Source organism: Moschus berezovskii, chromosome 19 (genome assembly GCF_049115385.1).
Source record: "Moschus berezovskii isolate FMDL1 chromosome 19, NW_MosBer_1.0, whole genome shotgun sequence".
NCBI classification, from domain to species: Eukaryota; Metazoa; Chordata; class Mammalia; order Artiodactyla; family Moschidae; genus Moschus; species Moschus berezovskii.
Window position 1 is genome coordinate 51,723,028 of NC_142478.1, and position 19,449 is coordinate 51,742,476.

General features: G+C 44.1%; 1 protein-coding gene across 1 annotated transcript in view; it reads right to left on the minus strand.

Annotated features, from left to right (window-relative positions):
- Positions 1-19,449, minus strand: part of TMEM132C (transmembrane protein 132C) — a 462,471-nt gene that overhangs the window by 159,745 nt on the left and 283,277 nt on the right. Inside the window, exon 3 of the mRNA XM_055405175.2 lies at positions 14,447-14,593. Coding sequence (XP_055261150.1) covers positions 14,447-14,593 — 147 coding nt within the window. The remainder of the gene's footprint in view (positions 1-14,446; positions 14,594-19,449) is intronic.

Genomic DNA, 19,449 nt, shown 5'->3' on the forward strand with positions numbered 1-19,449 from the left:
AACTAGATCCCATATGCTGCAACTAAGAATTCCCATGCCACCACTAAAGATCCTACATGCCCCCCAAAAGCAAAGATCCCACGTGCTTCCATAAGACCAGGTACAGCCAAATAAATAAACATTAAAAAAAAAAAATCTGGAAGGGCTTGGCTGGGTGGTGACTGGACACCGTCCTCTCCCTTGATGAGGGCGCCTTGCTGTGGTCTTTTCACGGGCAGGGTGGGGCTTCCTCATGGTGCGGTGGCCTCGGGGCATGCGGATGCTCATGTGCTGTCTTCCGGCTCTTTGGTGACTTGGCTCTCTCAAAATTATGTGGCATCACTTCTGCCGTATACTAGAGGCCAGGCAGTCACCAAGGCCTCCCCAGGTTTGAGGAGGGAAGACAAGGAATTCTCCTCTTCGTGGGAAATAAGATCAGGAAGAGTAGGCAGGATGGGGACACGGAGAACAGACCTGCTGACAACATCTTTGGCAAACACAACCTCTTGTACGCGAGACCATCATCTGGAAACTGGTTGTGTGACTCTGGCTGTAGGGCTTGGGGGCAATGAGGACTGGGTGTCCAAAGCATCCACCATGGTGCAGACTCCCAGGTGCTTTGCCCGAAGCATTGGTTTTGACTCCCAGCATCTACCCCGTCTCTGTGGAAGCAGTGCCCTTGGAGAATTTGATGACCTTCACTGTCAGCAGCCTTGATGGGATGATAAACCATGGATGCTCTACTCTCTTTTTCAATTGAGTTTAAATTTTAAGTGCAAGTATAGCTGATCTACAGTGTTTCAGGTACACAGTACAGTGATGGTGCCGTGCATCTGAAACTTGCATGCTTGTGCTTAATCTCTCAGTTGTACCTGACTCCTTGCGATCCCACGGACTATAGCCTGCCAGGCTCCTCTGTCCATGGGAACTTTCAGGTGAGAATATTGGAGTAGTTGTCATTTCCTTCTCCAGGGGATCTTGCCAACCCAGGGACTGAGCCTGCATCTCCTGTTCCTCCTCCACTGCACGCAGATTCTTTACCTACTGAACCACTGGGAAGCTCAAAACACATACATACATATATATATATACACACAAACATACATATATCTACCTATATTACATAATGTATATAATATATATGTTAAATATCCATTCTGGAGGAGGGCATGGCAACCCACTCCGGTATTCTTGCCTGTGCAATCCCAATGGCCAGAGGAGCCTGGCGAGCTATAGTCCATGAGATCGCAAAGAGTTGGACATGACGGAGGGACACAGCACAGCACATTATATTATAGATTAATATTTATACTATATGGGGAAGCCCAAAACATATACATATGTATCATATTATATATTAATATATATAGTATATGTTGTACACCTGAAACATATATACAACATATCACTTTGTTGTATAACTGAAACACTGTAAATAAACTATTCTTCAGTTTAAAGGATTTGTTTCCCTTATAAGTTACAAGCTATTGAGTGCCATTCCCTGTGCTATACAGAAGGTCCTTGTTGTTTATGTATTTTATATACAGTAGTGTGTATATGTTCAACCCAAACTCCCAATTTATCCCTCTCTCCCCCTTTTCCCCTTTGGTAACCATAAGTTTGTTTTCTCTGTCTGTGAGTCTGTTTTCTGTTTTTAAAATAAGTTCATCTGTGTCATATTCTAGATTCCACATATAAGTGATACCACATGGTATTTGTCTTTCTCTGTCTGACTTAGTTCACTTACTATGACTGGATACTCTGATTTTAAGCAGTACCAGGCAACAGGAAAACAAATGCTCATTTCAGACATCAGATCAAGGTTCAATGACAGAATCAGCTCTGACTTAGGTCTCCAAGAAAAACCTCTTCTTCCCTTAAGCACCATCAAGCCTCTTCTCTGCCTGTTCTCCCGTCCCTGGGGCTTCCAGCAAATTCCCTTGGGAGAGTTTAGCTTCTATAAATCACAGAAAATACCAATAACTACAACCATCTTGGGCTTTAACCTTTGTCACAGCTGAAAGTGGGAGGAAAGCGAACATTTTACGGAGAACACACAATATGTACGTCAATAAACTCTCTGCCGCAGAGACTGACAGGAGCCTGCTATGAGTTTAGGGTGGGCTGAGACAGGATGCTTTTGACTTTTTCCTTGGGGGGGCCTGAAAATCAGGCTTCATCCCATTGACTGGGTGATTTTCATTCGTAGGAGTTTGCCTTGCAGATTTTCTGTGCTATCTTCAAATAGCTTTTAAAGAAGGAACTCAGTCTGGGCCATTTTTTTCAGGGGAAAGCAGATTAGCTTCGTGGATCATTCCCAGAAGCTCTGCTGAAAGTGTTTACATGCAGCAGCTCTAAGCACGCTCCAGAATTCCCAAAAACAAAGAGCTGTGAATAGAAGGAAGGTCTGCAATCGAGGCTGCTAAAATGAATACCAATGTACATCTTATTCACCAGTTTCAATGATTTTTGCTTTTGGAAAAGCCCTTCTCCTTTTATGACCTGCCCAAACGACCTAATCTCCTCCAGAGGCAGAGCATCCCTGAAGTGTGATGACTGAGGAGCTTGGGGGCGGCAGCAGCAGCTGTTGCTCTGGGCAGAAGGAAGAGTGAGATGAGTGTCATTGGGTTTTTCTAGGGAAGTGCATGGACCCAGAAGATATCCCCTGTCTAGCCCGGCTGGGGGATGCTGGCTGGAAAGGAGGGAATACCATGTCCCAGACAGGTTTCCTGGTAGGGCTGATGCTTAATGAAAGTGAATGGCGAGTGAGAATACGGTATAGGAGGATGGAGGTGAGTTTATAACAGGTGCTAGAACCAAAGGGATGTCATGCCACTTGATCTGTTTAAAAGGGCTCCTGTATGTTGTATACAATGAAGGTGAGCTGAGTCTTCGAAAGGCCTGGCCTCACTTATAAGTCCCTCCTAAAGAGACACACCATCCATGCCCAGGTGGGCTATTTTGCTGTCAATTTGATGCCTCGAAGATACAGGCAATTAACCCCCTAAAGAAAACAGGCATGATTTTACCCAAAGCGTAACGTACCACGGGCTCAAACTGGCCATTTTTGCACAATTCACTCGATGATGGACTATTTTCCTGAACAATATTCCTTTTGTTTGATCTGCACAGTGATTTTAAAAATCCGAACTTTTAAAAATTGAGAGATTTTCTAGGACAGTCGGGGTTTTCAGCTGTTCTAGAAAAATCCAGAGGTCACACAACACTGGGCCTGTGTTCTCACCCGGGAAGTTTCCAGCATTCCCCCTCAGTGGATGCAGTCCTTCCTGCCCTCTACCTACCTCTCCCAGCATGCAAGGTTACCTATCTGGCTCCCTTACATCCGCAGCCCCTAGTTAAATGGTCTGACTCCCATGCGGGCACCTCTGCTTGAGCTCTGTCAGGTGGGCACCCTTTCAGCTGGCAGCTGACCACCCACATCTGAAACCTCGGTTTGCAAGTATCACCTGCAGCATCTCCAGTAGTCTCCTAGGAAGACAGGGATAGGAAGGTACTATATAGTCATGGAAATGTACACCACTGACTTATTTATATGAAATAGGTAGGAACAGACCATCAAGAAGCTTTACAATATAGGGCTCTCTAAATTAATTCAGGTTCATCTGCTTAATAAGTTGTTAAGCAGATAATTAACAAATTAAGTTTGGAGCAGGCAAAGGGCTTTGGCAATGTTAAGTTACGAAAGAGGCTCTGTCACAGACTGATGGCAACTGTATAAAAGTATACGTATAAAAGTATTTATATTTATGGGGCTTCCCTGGTGACTCAGATGATAAAGAATTTGCCAGCAGTGTTATAGACTGGGGTTCAGTTCCTGGGTTAGGAAGATCCCCTGGAGAAGAGAATGGCAACCCACCCCAGTACTCTAGCCTGGAGAATTCAACAGACAAAAGGAGTCTGGCCGACTACATACAGTCCGCGGGGTCGCAAAGAGTCAATGACTCAGCGACCAACACTACTCTTCTATTTATATTTATGGTAACAGTTACATAAGATGCGGAATATGGGTTTATTTTCTCAATTATTTAAAAAGACTTTTTTTTGATGTAGGCTGTTTTTAAAGTCTTTATTGAATTTGTTACAATAATGTTTCTGTTTTATGCTTTGGTCTTTTGGCCATGAGAGACCTTGGTTTCCCGACCAGGGGTCAAACCTGCATCCCCTCTATTGGAAGGAAAAGTCTTAACCATTGGAACACGAGGGAAGTCTCAGGAATATGGGTTTATAATGTGCTTTTAATACATGTTTCTGATTATAAGTGACGGAGGGGCACTGAAGAAAATAAAAGATAAAGGAGGGGAAAAAAAGAGAACATCTCCATTTGGGACAAGTGTATCTTTAATATAACCTGGGTATTTGCTAATCTCTAACCCCAAGGTCAAGTGCCAGGCTTTCTGTTGGTAATACTAGCCAGCTAGACATCAATCCCCTGGAGGAGGATATGGCAACCCCCTCCAGTAGTCTTGCCTGGAAAATTCCATGGGGAGAGGAGCCTGGAGGGCTACAGTTCATGGGGTCGCAAAGAGTTGGACATGACTGAGCAACAGAGCACATGAATACAGACATCAATAGTATTGGTTCCTGTATACTGAATTTTAATTCACGCAATGAATATGAGATTTTCCTGTGTATTTATAGACAGGAAGGTTATTTTAGAAGAAAACATTAAAAAAATCATTTGCACAAATGTCCAAGTGGATGCTTTCTGCCTCTTGAGTGTCTTCATTTCTTTTATCTGCCCAGTGGCGTGACTCTCAGTTCCTGAAACCATGGGAAAGAGCATACACAAAGCATTTTGTAAAATGCCAGGAACTATGAAATACAGAGTATTATTTTGTATGTTGTCAAGCATTACAAAACATACAGAATATTACTGTTATTTAAGTTTCTATTTTTGAGATAATGTGTTTGCTTCCCCAGAGAGATATATTCCCCCTGAATGAATGCTAATGTTTAAAAAAAAACTAATATGGAACTTTTAAAATGCCTAAGTGAATCCATTTAAATACAGGTGTTCAGGAGATAACAGCACAGGTGTGTGTGGCCAGGCTGGGGGTCTTGCAGGTGGCACTCAGTGACCCTCCTGGGGGGGTCAGTCTCATTCAGAGCCACAGAAGATCTCCACTATGGAGTTACCAGTTAACTTAAAAGAATGCCCATCAACCGGCACAAGAAAGGATGCTCAATACTGCTAACTATCAGAGAAATGCAAATCAAAATGACAATGAGGTATCTATCACCTCACAACAGTCAGAATGGCCATTATCAAAAAATCTGCAAATAATAAACACTAGAGAGGGTGTGGAGAGAAGGGAAGATGAGTACACTGCTGGTGAGAGTGTAAATTGTTGCAGCCACTGTGGAGAACTGTAGGGAAGCTTCTCAGAAAACTGAAAATGAAATTACCAAATGATCTGGCAAGTCCACTCCTGGGCATATATACAGACAAAGCTCAAGAAGATACATGCACTCCTATGTTCCTGGCAGCATTATTTACAATGGCCAAGACATAGGATCAATTTAAATGTCCATCAATACATGAATGGATAAAGAAGATCAGGTACATACACACAGTGGAATATTACATGGCCATAAAAAGAATGAAATAATTCCACTTGTGGGCTTCCCTGGTGTCTCAGATGGTACAGAATCTGCCCAAAATGCAGGAGACCTGGTGTTCGATCCTGGAGATCCCTGGAGGATCCCCTGGAGAAGGAAATGGCAACCCACTCCAGTATTTGCAGCAACGTGGATGCAACTGGAGATTATACTAAGTGAAGTCAGGAAGAGAAAAACAAATGTCATATGGTATCACTTACATGTGAAATCTAAACTATGACGCATGAACTTATCTGTGAAAGAGAAACAGATTCACAGACAGAGAAAACAGACTGATGGTTGTCAAGGGAAAGGGGGTGTAGAGGAGGGAAGGGCTGGGAGGGTGGGGTTAGCAGATGCAAACTATTATATACAGTATGGATAAACAACAAGGCCTTACTGTATAGCACAGAGAACCATATTCAATACACTGTGAGAAACCATAATGGAGAACAACATGAAAGAATGTATATATATAAACACACACATCTATGTACAAGTGCATCGCTTTGCCGTAAGCAGAAATTAACACTGTAAATCAACTATACTTCATAAAAATTAAACAAGTAAAATTTAAATAAAGAATGACCACAGTTTACAGAAAACTCTAATAAAGGCTCAGAGAAAGCTTAGGGAAAAAGCATGGATTAGATAAAGGTGCAAACTTGTGGAGCCTGGACTCAACTGTGCCCTGCCTTCATGATGGACTTACTTCCCAGGTTTTATGAAATTCTTGATCCTCTGCTGCTCACATGAGCCCAAATGCCAGGTTTGGAAAAGCTTCAGAATGTGGAAGGGAGAGAAAAGAGCAAGTAGAAGATTCCTCTCAAGGAGTACACCCTTAGGGACTTTCAGTGATTAAGTCTCCACACTTCCACTGCAGGGGGCACGGGTTCAATCCCTGTCTGGGAACTAAGATCTTGCATGCCACTGCCCAGCCCCCAAAAAAGAAACTACCCCTCCCCCCAAACAAAACCAAAACCGCCATAATAAAACTTACACTCAAGAGAAGCACAAAATATGTTCCCTGTGCTTTTCATCCTCTTTGCCTGCAAAGAGGCATTGGCTTTGTTGATTCACTTAGAGTTATGGGGTTCAGAGAGGATGTTAATTGCTCCATTGGCCTCACAATCCGGATGGATGAAATACAATCTAGTAGGCTGTGTGCTGATGTTGTGTGATTGTCGAGATGCTCAGACTGTTACAACATTGATCTCAGAGGAGTGGAAACTAAATTCAACACAAGTGTGTGTTTGGACCATGTGCAAGCTATCTTCCTGGATCTGAGGGCTTATGGATGTGGCTTCAGGAAAGAGTGAACAGGATGCTTCAGAGCTGCAGGACTTCAGGAGAAAAGTGCTCCATTGAAACAGCCAATTTAATGGTTGGTCTTCCTACCAAGTTCTCCATCCCAACTGTACATGCTGCTGCTGCTGCTAAGTCGCTTCAGGCGTGTCTGACTCTGTGTGACCCCATAGATGGCAGCCCACCAGGCTCCCCCATCCCTGGGATTCTCTAGGCAAGAACACTGGAGTGGGCTGCCATTTCCTTCTCCAATGCATAAAAGTGAAAAGTGAAAGTGAAGTTGCTCAGTCGAGTCCGACTCTTAGCAATCCCAGGGACTGCAGCCCACTAGGCTCCTCCATCCATGGGCTTTTCCAGGCAAGAGTACTGGAGTGAGTTGCCATTGCCTTCTCCCCAACTGTACATAGAAGAGGTTGTTTCCCCAGGGAAGGAACCAGGGGCCTTTACATTTCTGAGAATCGCAAGTTGGGTTTGTTAGAAGCAAACCCTAAGATGAGGATTCACTTGTAAGTGATGGAGAAGGGAAGTTTTTCCAGGAAAAACTGGTAAGGGAGAGGGGAACAATTCATGCGAGGGAAAGGTATGATTTCAGGAAAAGTCCCAGCCTTATTCTGCTCCTGTGGGAGCCCTGGGTATCAGTCACCATTCAGAGTCCTCTGTACCAGGGGAGAGGGAGCTTGGTTTTCATGCTTCACATTCATCCATCATTTGCAAGGACTGCCCCAGGAAGAAGAAAACTCCCATGCTTTCCCAGAAATCTTCATGAGTATGCAAAAGGGTCCCAGAGGCTCCAGGTACTGATCTGAAGGATGCAGGTGCAGGCTTTTAGATCAAGTGCTATAGATGGAATTGTGTCTCCCAACTGCAACATTCATATGTGGGGACCCTCAACGTCAATGTAACTGCATTTAGAGACAGGGCTTTAAAAATGTAATTGACTCATGTTTTTTTTTTTGAGGGGGGGTGTGTATAGCTGCTTTGGGCATCCCCGGTGGCTCAGCAGTAAAGAATCCACCTACAACGCAGGAGCCACAGGAGCTGTGGGTTTGATCCCTAGGTTGGGAAGATCCCCTGGAGGAGGGCACAGCAACCCACTGAAGGATTCTTGCTTGGAGAGCTCCATGGACAGAGGAGCCTGGCAGCCTTCTGTCCATAGGGTCATGAAGAGTCAGACACGGCTGAAGCAATTTAGCATGCATGCACAGAGTTGCTTTACGGTGTTGTGTTAGCTTCTGCTGTGCAATGAAGTGAATCAATAATACGTGCGCATATATCATACACTGGAATAGTATTCAGCCTGAAAAAGGAAGATAATTTGACACCTGCTCTAATATAGATGAACCTTAAAGAGATTATGCTAAATGAAATAACCCAGCACACGAGGACAAATATTGTGTGATTCCACCTACATGAGGCAATTAGAATAGTCAAATTCAGAGAGTCAAAGTAGAACAAGGGTTGCCAGGGTTGGGGGGAAGAGACAGTGGGGAATGATTGTTTAATGGGCACAGAGTTTCAGTTTGGAAAAACGGAAAAGTTCTAGAGCTGGAGAGTGGTAATCATTACACAACAATGTGATGCACTTAATGCCATAGAACTCTACTCTTAAAATGGTTAAAGCAGCGAATTTTATGTATATTTTGCCACAACGAAAAAATACGAGGCAGAGGGGAAAAATTCTGGACCCTCTTTAGATGTAGAACTTACACTGTATCAAATATTATTGGGAAATCTGAAATAAATAAGCTCCTTGTTTAACAAACCTTGAAAAATACACATAATTAAGGCTACATGGAGTTATAAGGATGGGGTCCCAATCTGACCACACTAGTGTCCCGACAAGAGGAAGCGACATCTGAGCTCTCTCGCTTTCCAAACAGACACGCAGTGGAAAGACCATGTAAGGACAAGACAAGAAGGTCAGGAAGAGAGGGCTCGCCAGAAACCACTGACAGCACCTTGATCTTGGGCTTCCGGCCTCTAGAATGGTGAAAGGATAAATGTGTGCTGTATAAGCCACCCAGTTTGTGGTGTAACAGTTTGTGCTGTAATACCCAGTTTGTTACAGCAACTCTACCTGACTGATACACTCACATAGGTACAGAGAGGCAGTGTAAAGGTTTCATGAGGGACCTGAACAGGGCAGTAACCACCACACAGGGTGATTCATTGGCTATATTTCCTATCATGATAAGAATATGCGTAAATTATGCCCCTGTTCTAATCACCAAGGAAATGACTTTAAACAATTCTTATAGTTTTGTATTCACTGTAATGCATAGTAGAAACTAACAAGTATATAATTTCAAGGTCATTATTACTAAGAATGAAGGGAAACGTTTAAAAACCAGAGCGATAAATAGACGATTTAAAGAAAACTCTTGGGACTTACCTGGTAGTTCAGTGGTTAAGACTCCAAACTTCCAATGCAGTGGGCCTGGGTTCAATCCTTGGTAAGGGAACTAGATCCTGCGTGCTGCAGTTAAAGATCCTGGGTGCCACAACTAAGACCCAGCACAGCAAAATAAATAAACAAATGAAAATAAATACTATAAAAGAGAAAACTCTTAAACTCTTGGTTTAAGTGGTACATGATAAAGTACGATTTGGGACAAGTTTTTGGCTATTGCTAAGATTCCGCTGGTGTTGACCATTTTCTAAGCCGATTCTACAGCCTTCCCCGCAATATCCTTTGAATAAATCCCTCTTCTGCTGAAATAAGTCAGGATCATCACTTTAGGAGCATCTAAGAACTCTCACTAATACAGGTAGAACCATAAAATTTCTCTTTTAATCAACTGGCCTACGTTGAATTAAAAGAGTAAATCAATTGGAAGATTAGGGTAGGAGATAAACAACTGAGGAAATGCCAGGATAAACTATGGGTCTGTAATTCACATCCTGCCATGAGAGGGCCAAGTTTACCTTTCCAGACTAATCCCTGAAACTCCTTATGGTGTTACTTACAGGACCATCCCCTCACCCTCACATGTCTAAACATTTGCCATCTTCCTCCTGTGCCTGGATTGCCCTCATGCTTTATCTCTGCATATTCAATTCTTTCCTTCTGCCCTGGGAGAGTTCACAGACTCTCCAATTTGAAGAGTATTTGAGGTGAGGCAGGCAGTGTGAAATGACTCCCAGTCATCCCCATGTCATGGTACTCATCCACTCCCCCCTTGGTCATTACCTCCCCTTGAGTGGAGCCCAGATCTCTATTGAAATAAGGCACAACCAATTTGTCACTTGCAAGATTAGGTTATAAAATACTATGACTTCCATTTGCTGGCCTTTCTTTCTCCTTGCATCATTTCATGTGCTTGCCCTGATGGAGAGGGATGCCCAGTAAGGAACAAGACACTGATGTCCTCTGTCCAGCAATCCTTGAACCTGAATCCTGCCAACAGCCACATGAACTAGGGAGTGGATTCTTCCCCACGTGAGCCTTCAGATGAGACCAACCAAGCCTGACCGACACTGTGATTATCGCCTAGTGAGATTCACAGTTTCCCAGGTGGCAAAGTGGGAAAGATTCCTCCTGCCAATGCAAGGGCCATGGGTTTAATCCCTGGTCAGGGAAGATTCCACATGCCACAGGACAGCTAAGCCTGTGTGCCACAACGACTGAGCCTGTGCTCCAGAGCTTTGTTCTCCACAATGAGAAGCCACCGCAAGGAGAAGCCTGTACTCTGCAACTAGAGAGTGGCCTCCACTTGCTGCAACTAAAGAAAGCCTGAGTGCATCAAAGAAGACCCAGCAAAGCCATAAATAAATAAATAAAAATAAACCTTTTTTTTTTTTTAAAAAGAGCTACTTACATACATAAATCCACTGCCTGTTAATGAACACATTCCCTTTAATCTGCATAATCAACACTAATCTTGTGGGGTTAATTAGATTTTATGTGCATTTGATTCAGGAGATTTAATTCAATGTCTGATCTCCTGCTTAGAGCAAGGGACCCAGGCACACATCTCCTCCTGGCCATGTTTTCACAAGTTGAGACATTTGGACACCCAACCCTCACCCCCAGATGTACTAATAATCTTTCTTGGGAGCATGATGGTGAAGGCTGGTGTTTGATCTAGTAAGCTGTTCAGGACACCAGATGTGTTTTCTGGCTGCACACTGAAGGCAGGATGGAGGAAAAAGGTTTACAGATAAAACAACTGGGTGTTTCTCAATGAAGTGGAGCATTTGCTGAGTTTTTCTTGGCAGCCTTGAAGTATGCACTGAAGAAAATATGTCCAATAATGGAACTGGATATTTCTTCCTGTAGTGCTAATCCCTTCAAGAAAAGATGCTGACAGACTGTATCACTAAAAAATGATCAAACTTTTTGAGTCTAAGAAGCCACCTTAAGCAAAAGAAAAGTGGACAAGTTGTCTCCTGCCTGTGGAAGGCAGTTTGTATGCATGCATGCTAAGTCGCTAGGGTCATATCCGACTCTGTGCGACCCCATGGACAGTAGCTCACCGGCTCCTCTGTCCATGGAATTCTCTAGGTAAGAGTTCTGGAGTGGGTTGCCATTGCCTTCTCCAGGAAGGTAGTTTAGTGCTGCATTATCTATAAGAATCCAACTTGGAAACAGGTTAAATATCAACTATGGATATCTTGATTAATGTATAGTTAAATCTATGTGCTGCTGCTGCTGCTGCTAAGTCACTTCAGTCATGTCCGACTCTGTGCAGCCCCATAGACGGCAGTTCACCAGGCTCCCCCGTCCCTGGGGTTCCCAAGGCAAGAACACTGGAATGGGCTGCCATTTCCTCTTCCAATGTGCAAAAGTGAAACGTGAAAGTGAAGCCGTTCAGTTGTTTGCAATCCCATGGACTGCAGCCCACCAGGCTCCTCCGTCCATGGGATTTTCCAGGCAAGAATACCGGAGTGGGGTGCCATTGCCTTCTCCGAAATCTATGTGATGGAATCCTGAAAGCTTTTTGAGGAGATGTTATAAATATAAGTGAAATTTAGAGACTTCCCTGGTGGTCCAGTGATTAAGACTCCAGACTTCCAATGCAGGGGGCAGGGGTTCAATCCCTGGTTGGGGACAAAGATCCCACATGTTGGATGGCATGGGCAACATGTATATAGTTAATCCCGTCAAGAAAACACACTGACAGACTGTATCAACAGCCCCCAAAACAATCAAACTTCTTGATTCTAAGAAGCCACCTTAAGCAAGAGAGAAATGGACAAGTCAACTATATAGTTATATATACATATATACATATTGGCCATTGTGGCACTGACGGTAAAGAATTCACCTGCTGATGCAGGATATGCAAGAGACACAAGTTTGATTTCTGGATCAGGAAGATCCCCTGAAGAAGGGCATGGCAACCCACTCTAGTATTCTTGCCTGGAGAATCCCATGGACAGAGGCGGGCTACAGTCCACGGGGCCGTGGAGTAGGACACTACTGAGTGACTGAGCATGCACACACATATATGTATGTGTGTATGTGTGTGTGTGTATATATATATGAAATGTTTAAGACATTAAGCAACAGGTTATATTATATACTATGATACCAGATTTGTTAAATACATAAATCTACTACATATTTATTATACACAAATGTTATCTATGTATAAAATGTGGGAAGAAAATAAGCCAACATATTAGCAGCGGATTATCCTTAGGTAGAAGGGATGCGTGTATGCATATTAAGTCACTTCAGTTGTGTCTGACTCTGCACGACCCTATGGACTGTAGACTGCCAGGCTCCTCTGTCTGTAGAACTTTCCAGGTAAGAATACTGAAGTGGGTTGCCATGTCTCCTCCAGGGGATCTTCCCAATCAAAGACATGGGATCGAACCCATGTCTCTTACGTCTCCTGCATTATTAGCAGGTTGGTTCATCACCATTAACGCCACCTGGGAAGTCCCCAGGTAGAAGAGATACTGATATATTATTTTAGTTTCTTTCTTGTCTAACTATTTTCACAAATATTCTCAGATGAGTAAGAGCTGATTTTATACAGGGAAAGCAATTATGTTAAATAGTAATCTAGGATGTCTATCTAGAAGCTCACAGAACATTCTTTATGCATCGTTGCCACTGAGAGTCACCTTTCATTTTATATTCCTCCTCACTGAAGACTAAGTCTGCTGCTGCTACTGCTGCTAAGTTGCTTCAGTCGTGTCCGACTCTGCAACCCCATAGACAGCAGCCCACCAGGCTCCTCCGCCCATGGGATTTTCCAGGCAAGAGTACTGGAGTGGGTTGCCATTGCCTTCTCCAGAAGACTAAGTCTAATCCTTTATGATCCTGACACCAGTTCTGATGCGTGTCTTTTTTTCCACCACCACTACGCAATTCTCTGACCAGCTGGCTGTCCTACAATTCAACTCAATTCTGATACTCTCTACTGACAGATAGTGTCTGATCCCAAAGGTTGAGGGCTCAGTTCCATGAGACCGCCCCCACCTTCAGAGGCCAACTGCAAGCCCAGCTTGTCACCTATGCTTCTGATCGATCAATTATAGATCACTCAACTATAGATCGAAGGATCCCATGACCCCCTCCTTGGGTTCCATTAATTAGCTACAGTGGCTCACAGAACTCAGAGAAACACTTTGCTTACTAAAATACCAGTTATTATGAAAGGCTACAACTCAGGAATAGGCAGATGAAAGACACGCACAGGGCGAGGTATGGGGAAAGGGGGCAAGTTTCCAGGCCCTCTCCAGGCACTGCTGCTGCTGCTAAGTTGCTTCAGTCGTGTCCGACTCTGTGCGACCCCATAGACGGAAGCCCACCAGGCTCCCCCGTCCCTGGGATTCTCCACCTGATCACCACCCTGGAAGCTCTCCAAACGCAGTCTTTTTGTTTTGTTTTTAAAGAGGCTTCATTCCATGAGCACCATTGATTAACTCATATTGGCCACTGGCTACTGAGCTCAGTCTTCGGTCCCCCTCTCCTCCCAGGAGGCCAGGAGGTGGGACTGAATACTCCAGCCTTCTAATCACAGCCTTGGTTCCCCTGGCAACCAGTCTGCATCTTAAGGTGAACTAGGAGGCTTTCTAAAAGTCACCTTATTAACACAAACAAGAGACACCTTGATGCTCTCATCCTAGTAAAGTCCGAGGGTTTTCAGAGCTCTGTGCCCGGAACAGGCATGAAGACCAAATATGTATTTCTTAGTATAAACCACAGAATTACACCCTTTGCACAAAGGGCGAACATGTTGTAAAAAAGCAGCCTCTGATAAGCAAGGGCAACCGGAGATGACACAGCCTCCAGGACATGAGTGTAGATGGGGATAATGAATAAGCCTGCACAAAGCAGACTAGACCTTGCAAACTAATCTCTGTTTCAAAACCCGAAGAGGAGAGACCCTGGGAATCAGGGCCCTACCATTCCTACCAGAGATGCCAAAAGGTCCTGCTGGTGATGTTAAGTGTCTCAAGATTGCCAAACCAAGGTGTGACAGCTCTGCTAAGCAATGGTTAACATGAGTCTAAGGCAGGGCTCTTAGGCGGAGAACGGGTCTTGGAAGCCTGGGTCGCCAATAGAGAAGCAGCCCCTCCCTCCTACCTGTTGCGCGCCCCTGGCGCCAGTCGCTGGCACACCACGGCAGTGGTGGCGTGTTTGCCTCCGTTCCCCATCTCCTGCTTGATGTCCCACTGCCGAGGCTCGCTGGTCCGCGTGCTCAGGATGTTCACCCCCTTCTTCACCTTGGCTCTGCGGGGATGAAGAGGGCCAGAGAGAGAGAACCGAGAGATTAATGACTCAGCCTTTCCAAATGCGCCCATGCTCCGCTCAGCTGAGCGCCATGCCTTTTCATTTTTCTTCTTTTTTTCATATCCAGTGGCACAGACAGACAAGGGGCCCCAGAGGGGTAGGATGAGGATTGGTGATTGGAGTGGGGAGGGGATCTACCCACAGACCCAGGAATCGTGGAATTTGCTGTTCAGATCTGATGAGGGAAGGGAGCCCCCCGACAGACCCCCAAACCAAGGAGTGCACAGCCAAGGGGTCAGGAGAAAAACACGTCTGCACAGGCTAGTCATGCTCAATCAGGGGCGACTGTGTCCTGCACGGACCGCGTGCTGATGTCTGGAGACATTTTTGGTTGTCTCAACTATGGGGGTAGGGCTGGCATCTAGGGAGCAGCTAAAAGAGCCTCCCCAGGCAGAGAACAGTGTCCCCCAACATGGGTTAACAAGTTCCAAGTGCCCAACGTGCCCAGGTTCAGAAACCCTGGTGGAGGTGTACACGCTGCTCTCTCCACTGTGTAGCTATGTGACTTTGGGTAAACAATAAACTCTGTGTCTTACTTTCTTCCTCTATAAATCGATATGTTAATAGCAACCTATGCTCTAAAGCTGTTGTGATGACGAAATGTATTATTAATAACACATAAAGAAATCAGAACAGTGCCGGGTATACAACAAGCACTTAATAAATGTTATTGTTGTATTGCTCCAGGGAGGTCCCCAACCTGCTTCATGTGACCTGCCAGGTCTCCTCTGGAAATAAGCTCAGCTGAATGCACCATACACTGACTTTTTAAAAAGGCAAAGTGCTTCTCTTAGAATTGTTGTTTTGGCCACATCTCTTAGCCTTTCTGAACCTCAGTCTTCCCATCAATAAACTGGTGAGAAAAATAGCAGATTGAACACAAATACCTACTTCTCCTTTCTTCCCAAATTCCATTTAAAGGGAAGTTGAGGGGACTATTTTTATTGTTGTATTTAACTTTGTTTACGTTATCTTGTTTATTTTCGGTTGCACTGAGTCTTCACTGCTGCATGCGGGCTTTCTCTGGTTGCAGAGAGGGGGCTCCTCTCTAGTTGTGTGTGGGCTACTCGTTGCAGTGGGTTCTCTTGTTGTGGAGCATGGGCTCTAGGACATGTGAGTTTCAGTAGTTGGCACACAGGCTTGACTGCCCCATGGCCTGTGTGATCTTTCCGGACCAAGGATCAAACTCATGTCCCCTGCATTGGCAGGTGGATTCTTACCCACTGGACCACCAGCGAAGTACGAGGGGACTATTTCGAAAGACCCACGAAGATGAGGAGGAGAGATGCAGCAAACATAAACAACTTGGAGACCTGAACGCTGATGTCTAAAGGGGTGAAATCATCAGCTGAACTTCCAAACTAAGCTATGAGCTGTCGGCGAGAAGCGCTAAGAACCAATAGAGTTTAGACCGTGAAATCTCCCTGTCTCAGTGGGACCACTAAAAGTGGGAGTCTATGAGGACTAAAATATGGAGGATTAGCTAAAAGTATGTTTATGAAGCAGCCAGATACAAATGCCATTCTGCTTCCCTGTAACAGGGTGACTGCCAGACCCCCCATCAGGCCTGAGGGACCATGAAGGCCTGAGACTTGGGTTCAGTTCAGTTCAGTTCAGTTCGGTCGCTCAGTTGTGTCCGACTCTTCGCGACCCCATGAATCACAGCACGCCAGGCCTCCCTGTCCATCACCAACTCCCGGAGTTCACTCAAACTCATGTCCATCGAGTCAATGATGCCATCCAGCCATACCATGCCCCAAAACATGTGTGGAGTCATGTGACACAATGCACACTGAACACAGTGATTCCTGGGACTTTGTCCCCAAAGCTGGACCTTCACCCTTTAGGAAAAATACCAGATTGTTGATCATCAGGTACTGATCCTGGAGCCTCTCCAACCAGCCAGCCAGGCTGCCCTTCAGCAAAGCATATAGTCAGCAAGTCCCACTCATGGACTCAGAGCTTCTAATGGATTTTTAGACCCTCATTTTTTCTTTACATGAGCAAACAAGAATCAAGAAGCTTAGGACTCTGAGAAAAGTTTCTACATGACGCAGGGAACAAAGTAAAAAAAAAAAAGAAAGCAAAAGAAAAGGCGGTCGTACAGCAGAAAGTAACACAACACTGAAAATCAACTACCCTTTAATGAAATAAATTTTTGAAAATGAAGAATTATCAACCTTATGTTGCTTAAGTGATGTGGCCATAAATGCCAGACAAGTAGGAATTTTGCTTCTGTATGTGGAGAAAGGCTGTAGAAGGGAACAACATACTGCAGGATTTTTTTCAAAATAATTTTTAATTTTGAATATAGGTTGACAGTTTGAGATTAACAAGAAGTATAAAGAATTCTTATACACCTTCCCCCAGCATCCCCCTGTAATGCTCTCATACATGGTCTTAGTACATTTTCAAAACCAGGAAACTGACATTCCTACCATGCTATGAATTCACGTGCACACCCTGTTTATTTTTTTTTTCACACCCTGTTTGGATGTCACTTGTATTCATGTGCACTTTTATAAAAATATTATTTGATTGAAGTATAGTTGGTTTACAATGTTGTGTTAATATCTGCTCTATAGCAAAGTGATTCAGTTAAATATACATACATTCTTTTTCACATTCTTTTCCATGATGGTTTATCACGGGATATTGAATAGAGTTCCCTGTGCCATACAATAGGACCTTGTTGTTTACTGTTCTGTGTAGGATAGTTTGCATCTGCTAATCCTAAACTCCCAACGCATCCCTCCCCTACTCCCATCCCCCTTGGCAACCACAAACCTGTTCTCTATGTCTGTCACCTGCATTTTGGGGGGAAGTGGTGTAGTTCTATAAAATCACATCACATGCGTAGATTAAAGGAATCATCACCACAACCAGAACACAGAAGAATTCCACCACCATAAAGACACTCCCTAATGTTACTCCTTAATAGTCACGCCCGCCCACCACTTAGCCCCCACAGACTCTTCTCTGTTCTCTATTCCTGTAACTGGAGGGGGGTTCGGGAGGGGGAACTCATGTACACCCGGGGCGGATTCATGTCAATATATGGCAAAACCAACCAATATAATATTGTGAAATAATTAGCCTCCAAAAAAAATAAATAAATTAAAAAAAAATAAAACATGTAATAGAAAAAAAAAGAGAGAATGTTAGATACAGTTTTTACCAACAAACTGCAGAATTATATGATTTCTTAAATTACATGCAAAGTTATCTTTTGAAAGTAATAGCTTAAAAAATTATACATGCACACAGCCCTGCCCTGCTAACCTTACAATTTGGAGGAGATAAATTGTTGGGACTAATTAACAGGCAAGATTTACTGAGCATGGCCTCGCCCATCAGAACAAGACCCGGTTTCCCTCTCAGTCAGTCTCTCCCATCAGGTAGCTTCCATAAGCCTTTTAACCTTCTCCATCAGAGGGCTGCTGCTGCTGCTGCTAAGTCACTTCAGTCGTGTCCGACTCTGTGTGACCCCATAGACGGCAGCCCACCAGGCTCCCCCATCCCTGGGATTCTCCAGGCAAGAACACTGGAGTGGGTTGCCATTTCCTTCTCCAATGTGTGAAAGTGAAAAGTAAAAGTGAAGTCGCTCAGTCATGTCTGACTCGTAGCGACCCCATGGACTGCAGACTACCAGGCTCCTCCGTCCATCGGATTTTCTAGGCAAGAGTACTGGAGTAGCTTGCCATTGCCTTCAGAGGGCAGACAGACTGAAAATCATAATCACAGAAAACTAACGAATCTGATCACATAGACCACAGCCTTGTCTAACTCCATGAAACTATGAGCCATGATGCATAGGGCCACCCAAGATGAACGGGTCATGGTGGAGAGTTCTGACAAAATGTGGTCCACTGGTGAAGGAAGTGGCAAACTACTTCAGTATTCTTGCCTTGAAAACCCATGAACAGTATGAAAAGGCAAAAAGATAGGACACTGAAAGTTGAAATCACCAGGTCGGTAGGTGCCCAATATATTACTGGAGATCAGTGGAGAAATAAATACAGAAAGAATGAAGAGACGGAGCCAAAGCACAAACAACACCCAGTTGTGGATGTGACTGCTGATGGAAATAAAGTCAGATGCTGTAAAGAACAATATTGCACAGGAACCTGGAATGTTAGCTCTACGAATCAAGGCAATTTGGAAGTGGTCAAACAGGAGATGGCAAGAGTGAACATTGACATTTTAGGAATCAGTGAACTAAAATGTACTGGAATGGGAGAATTTAACTCAGATGACCATTATTTCTACTACTGTGGGCAAGAATCCCTTGGAAGAAATGGAGTAGCCATCATAGTCAACAAAAGAGTCCAAAATGCAGTACTCACATGCAATCTCAAAAACGACAGAATGATCTCTGTTCGTTTTCAAGGCAAATCATTCAATATCACAGTAATCCAAGTCTATGCCCTGACCAGTAACGCTGAAGAAGTTGAAGTTGAATGGTTCTATGAAGACCTACAAGACCTTCTAGAACAAACACCCAAAAAAGATGTTCTTTCCATTATAGGGGACTGGAATGCGAAAGTAGGAAGTCAAGAAATACCTGGAATAACAGGCAAATTTGGCTTTGGAGTACAGAATGAAGCAGGGTAAAGGTTAACAGAGTTTTGCCAAGAGAATGCACTGGTCATAGCAAACACCCTCTTCCAACAACATAAGAGAAGACTCTACACATGGACATCACCAGATGGTCAATACTGAAATCAGATTGATTACACTCTTTGCAGCCAAAGATGGAGAAGCTCTAAACAGTCAGCAAAAACAAGACCAGGAGC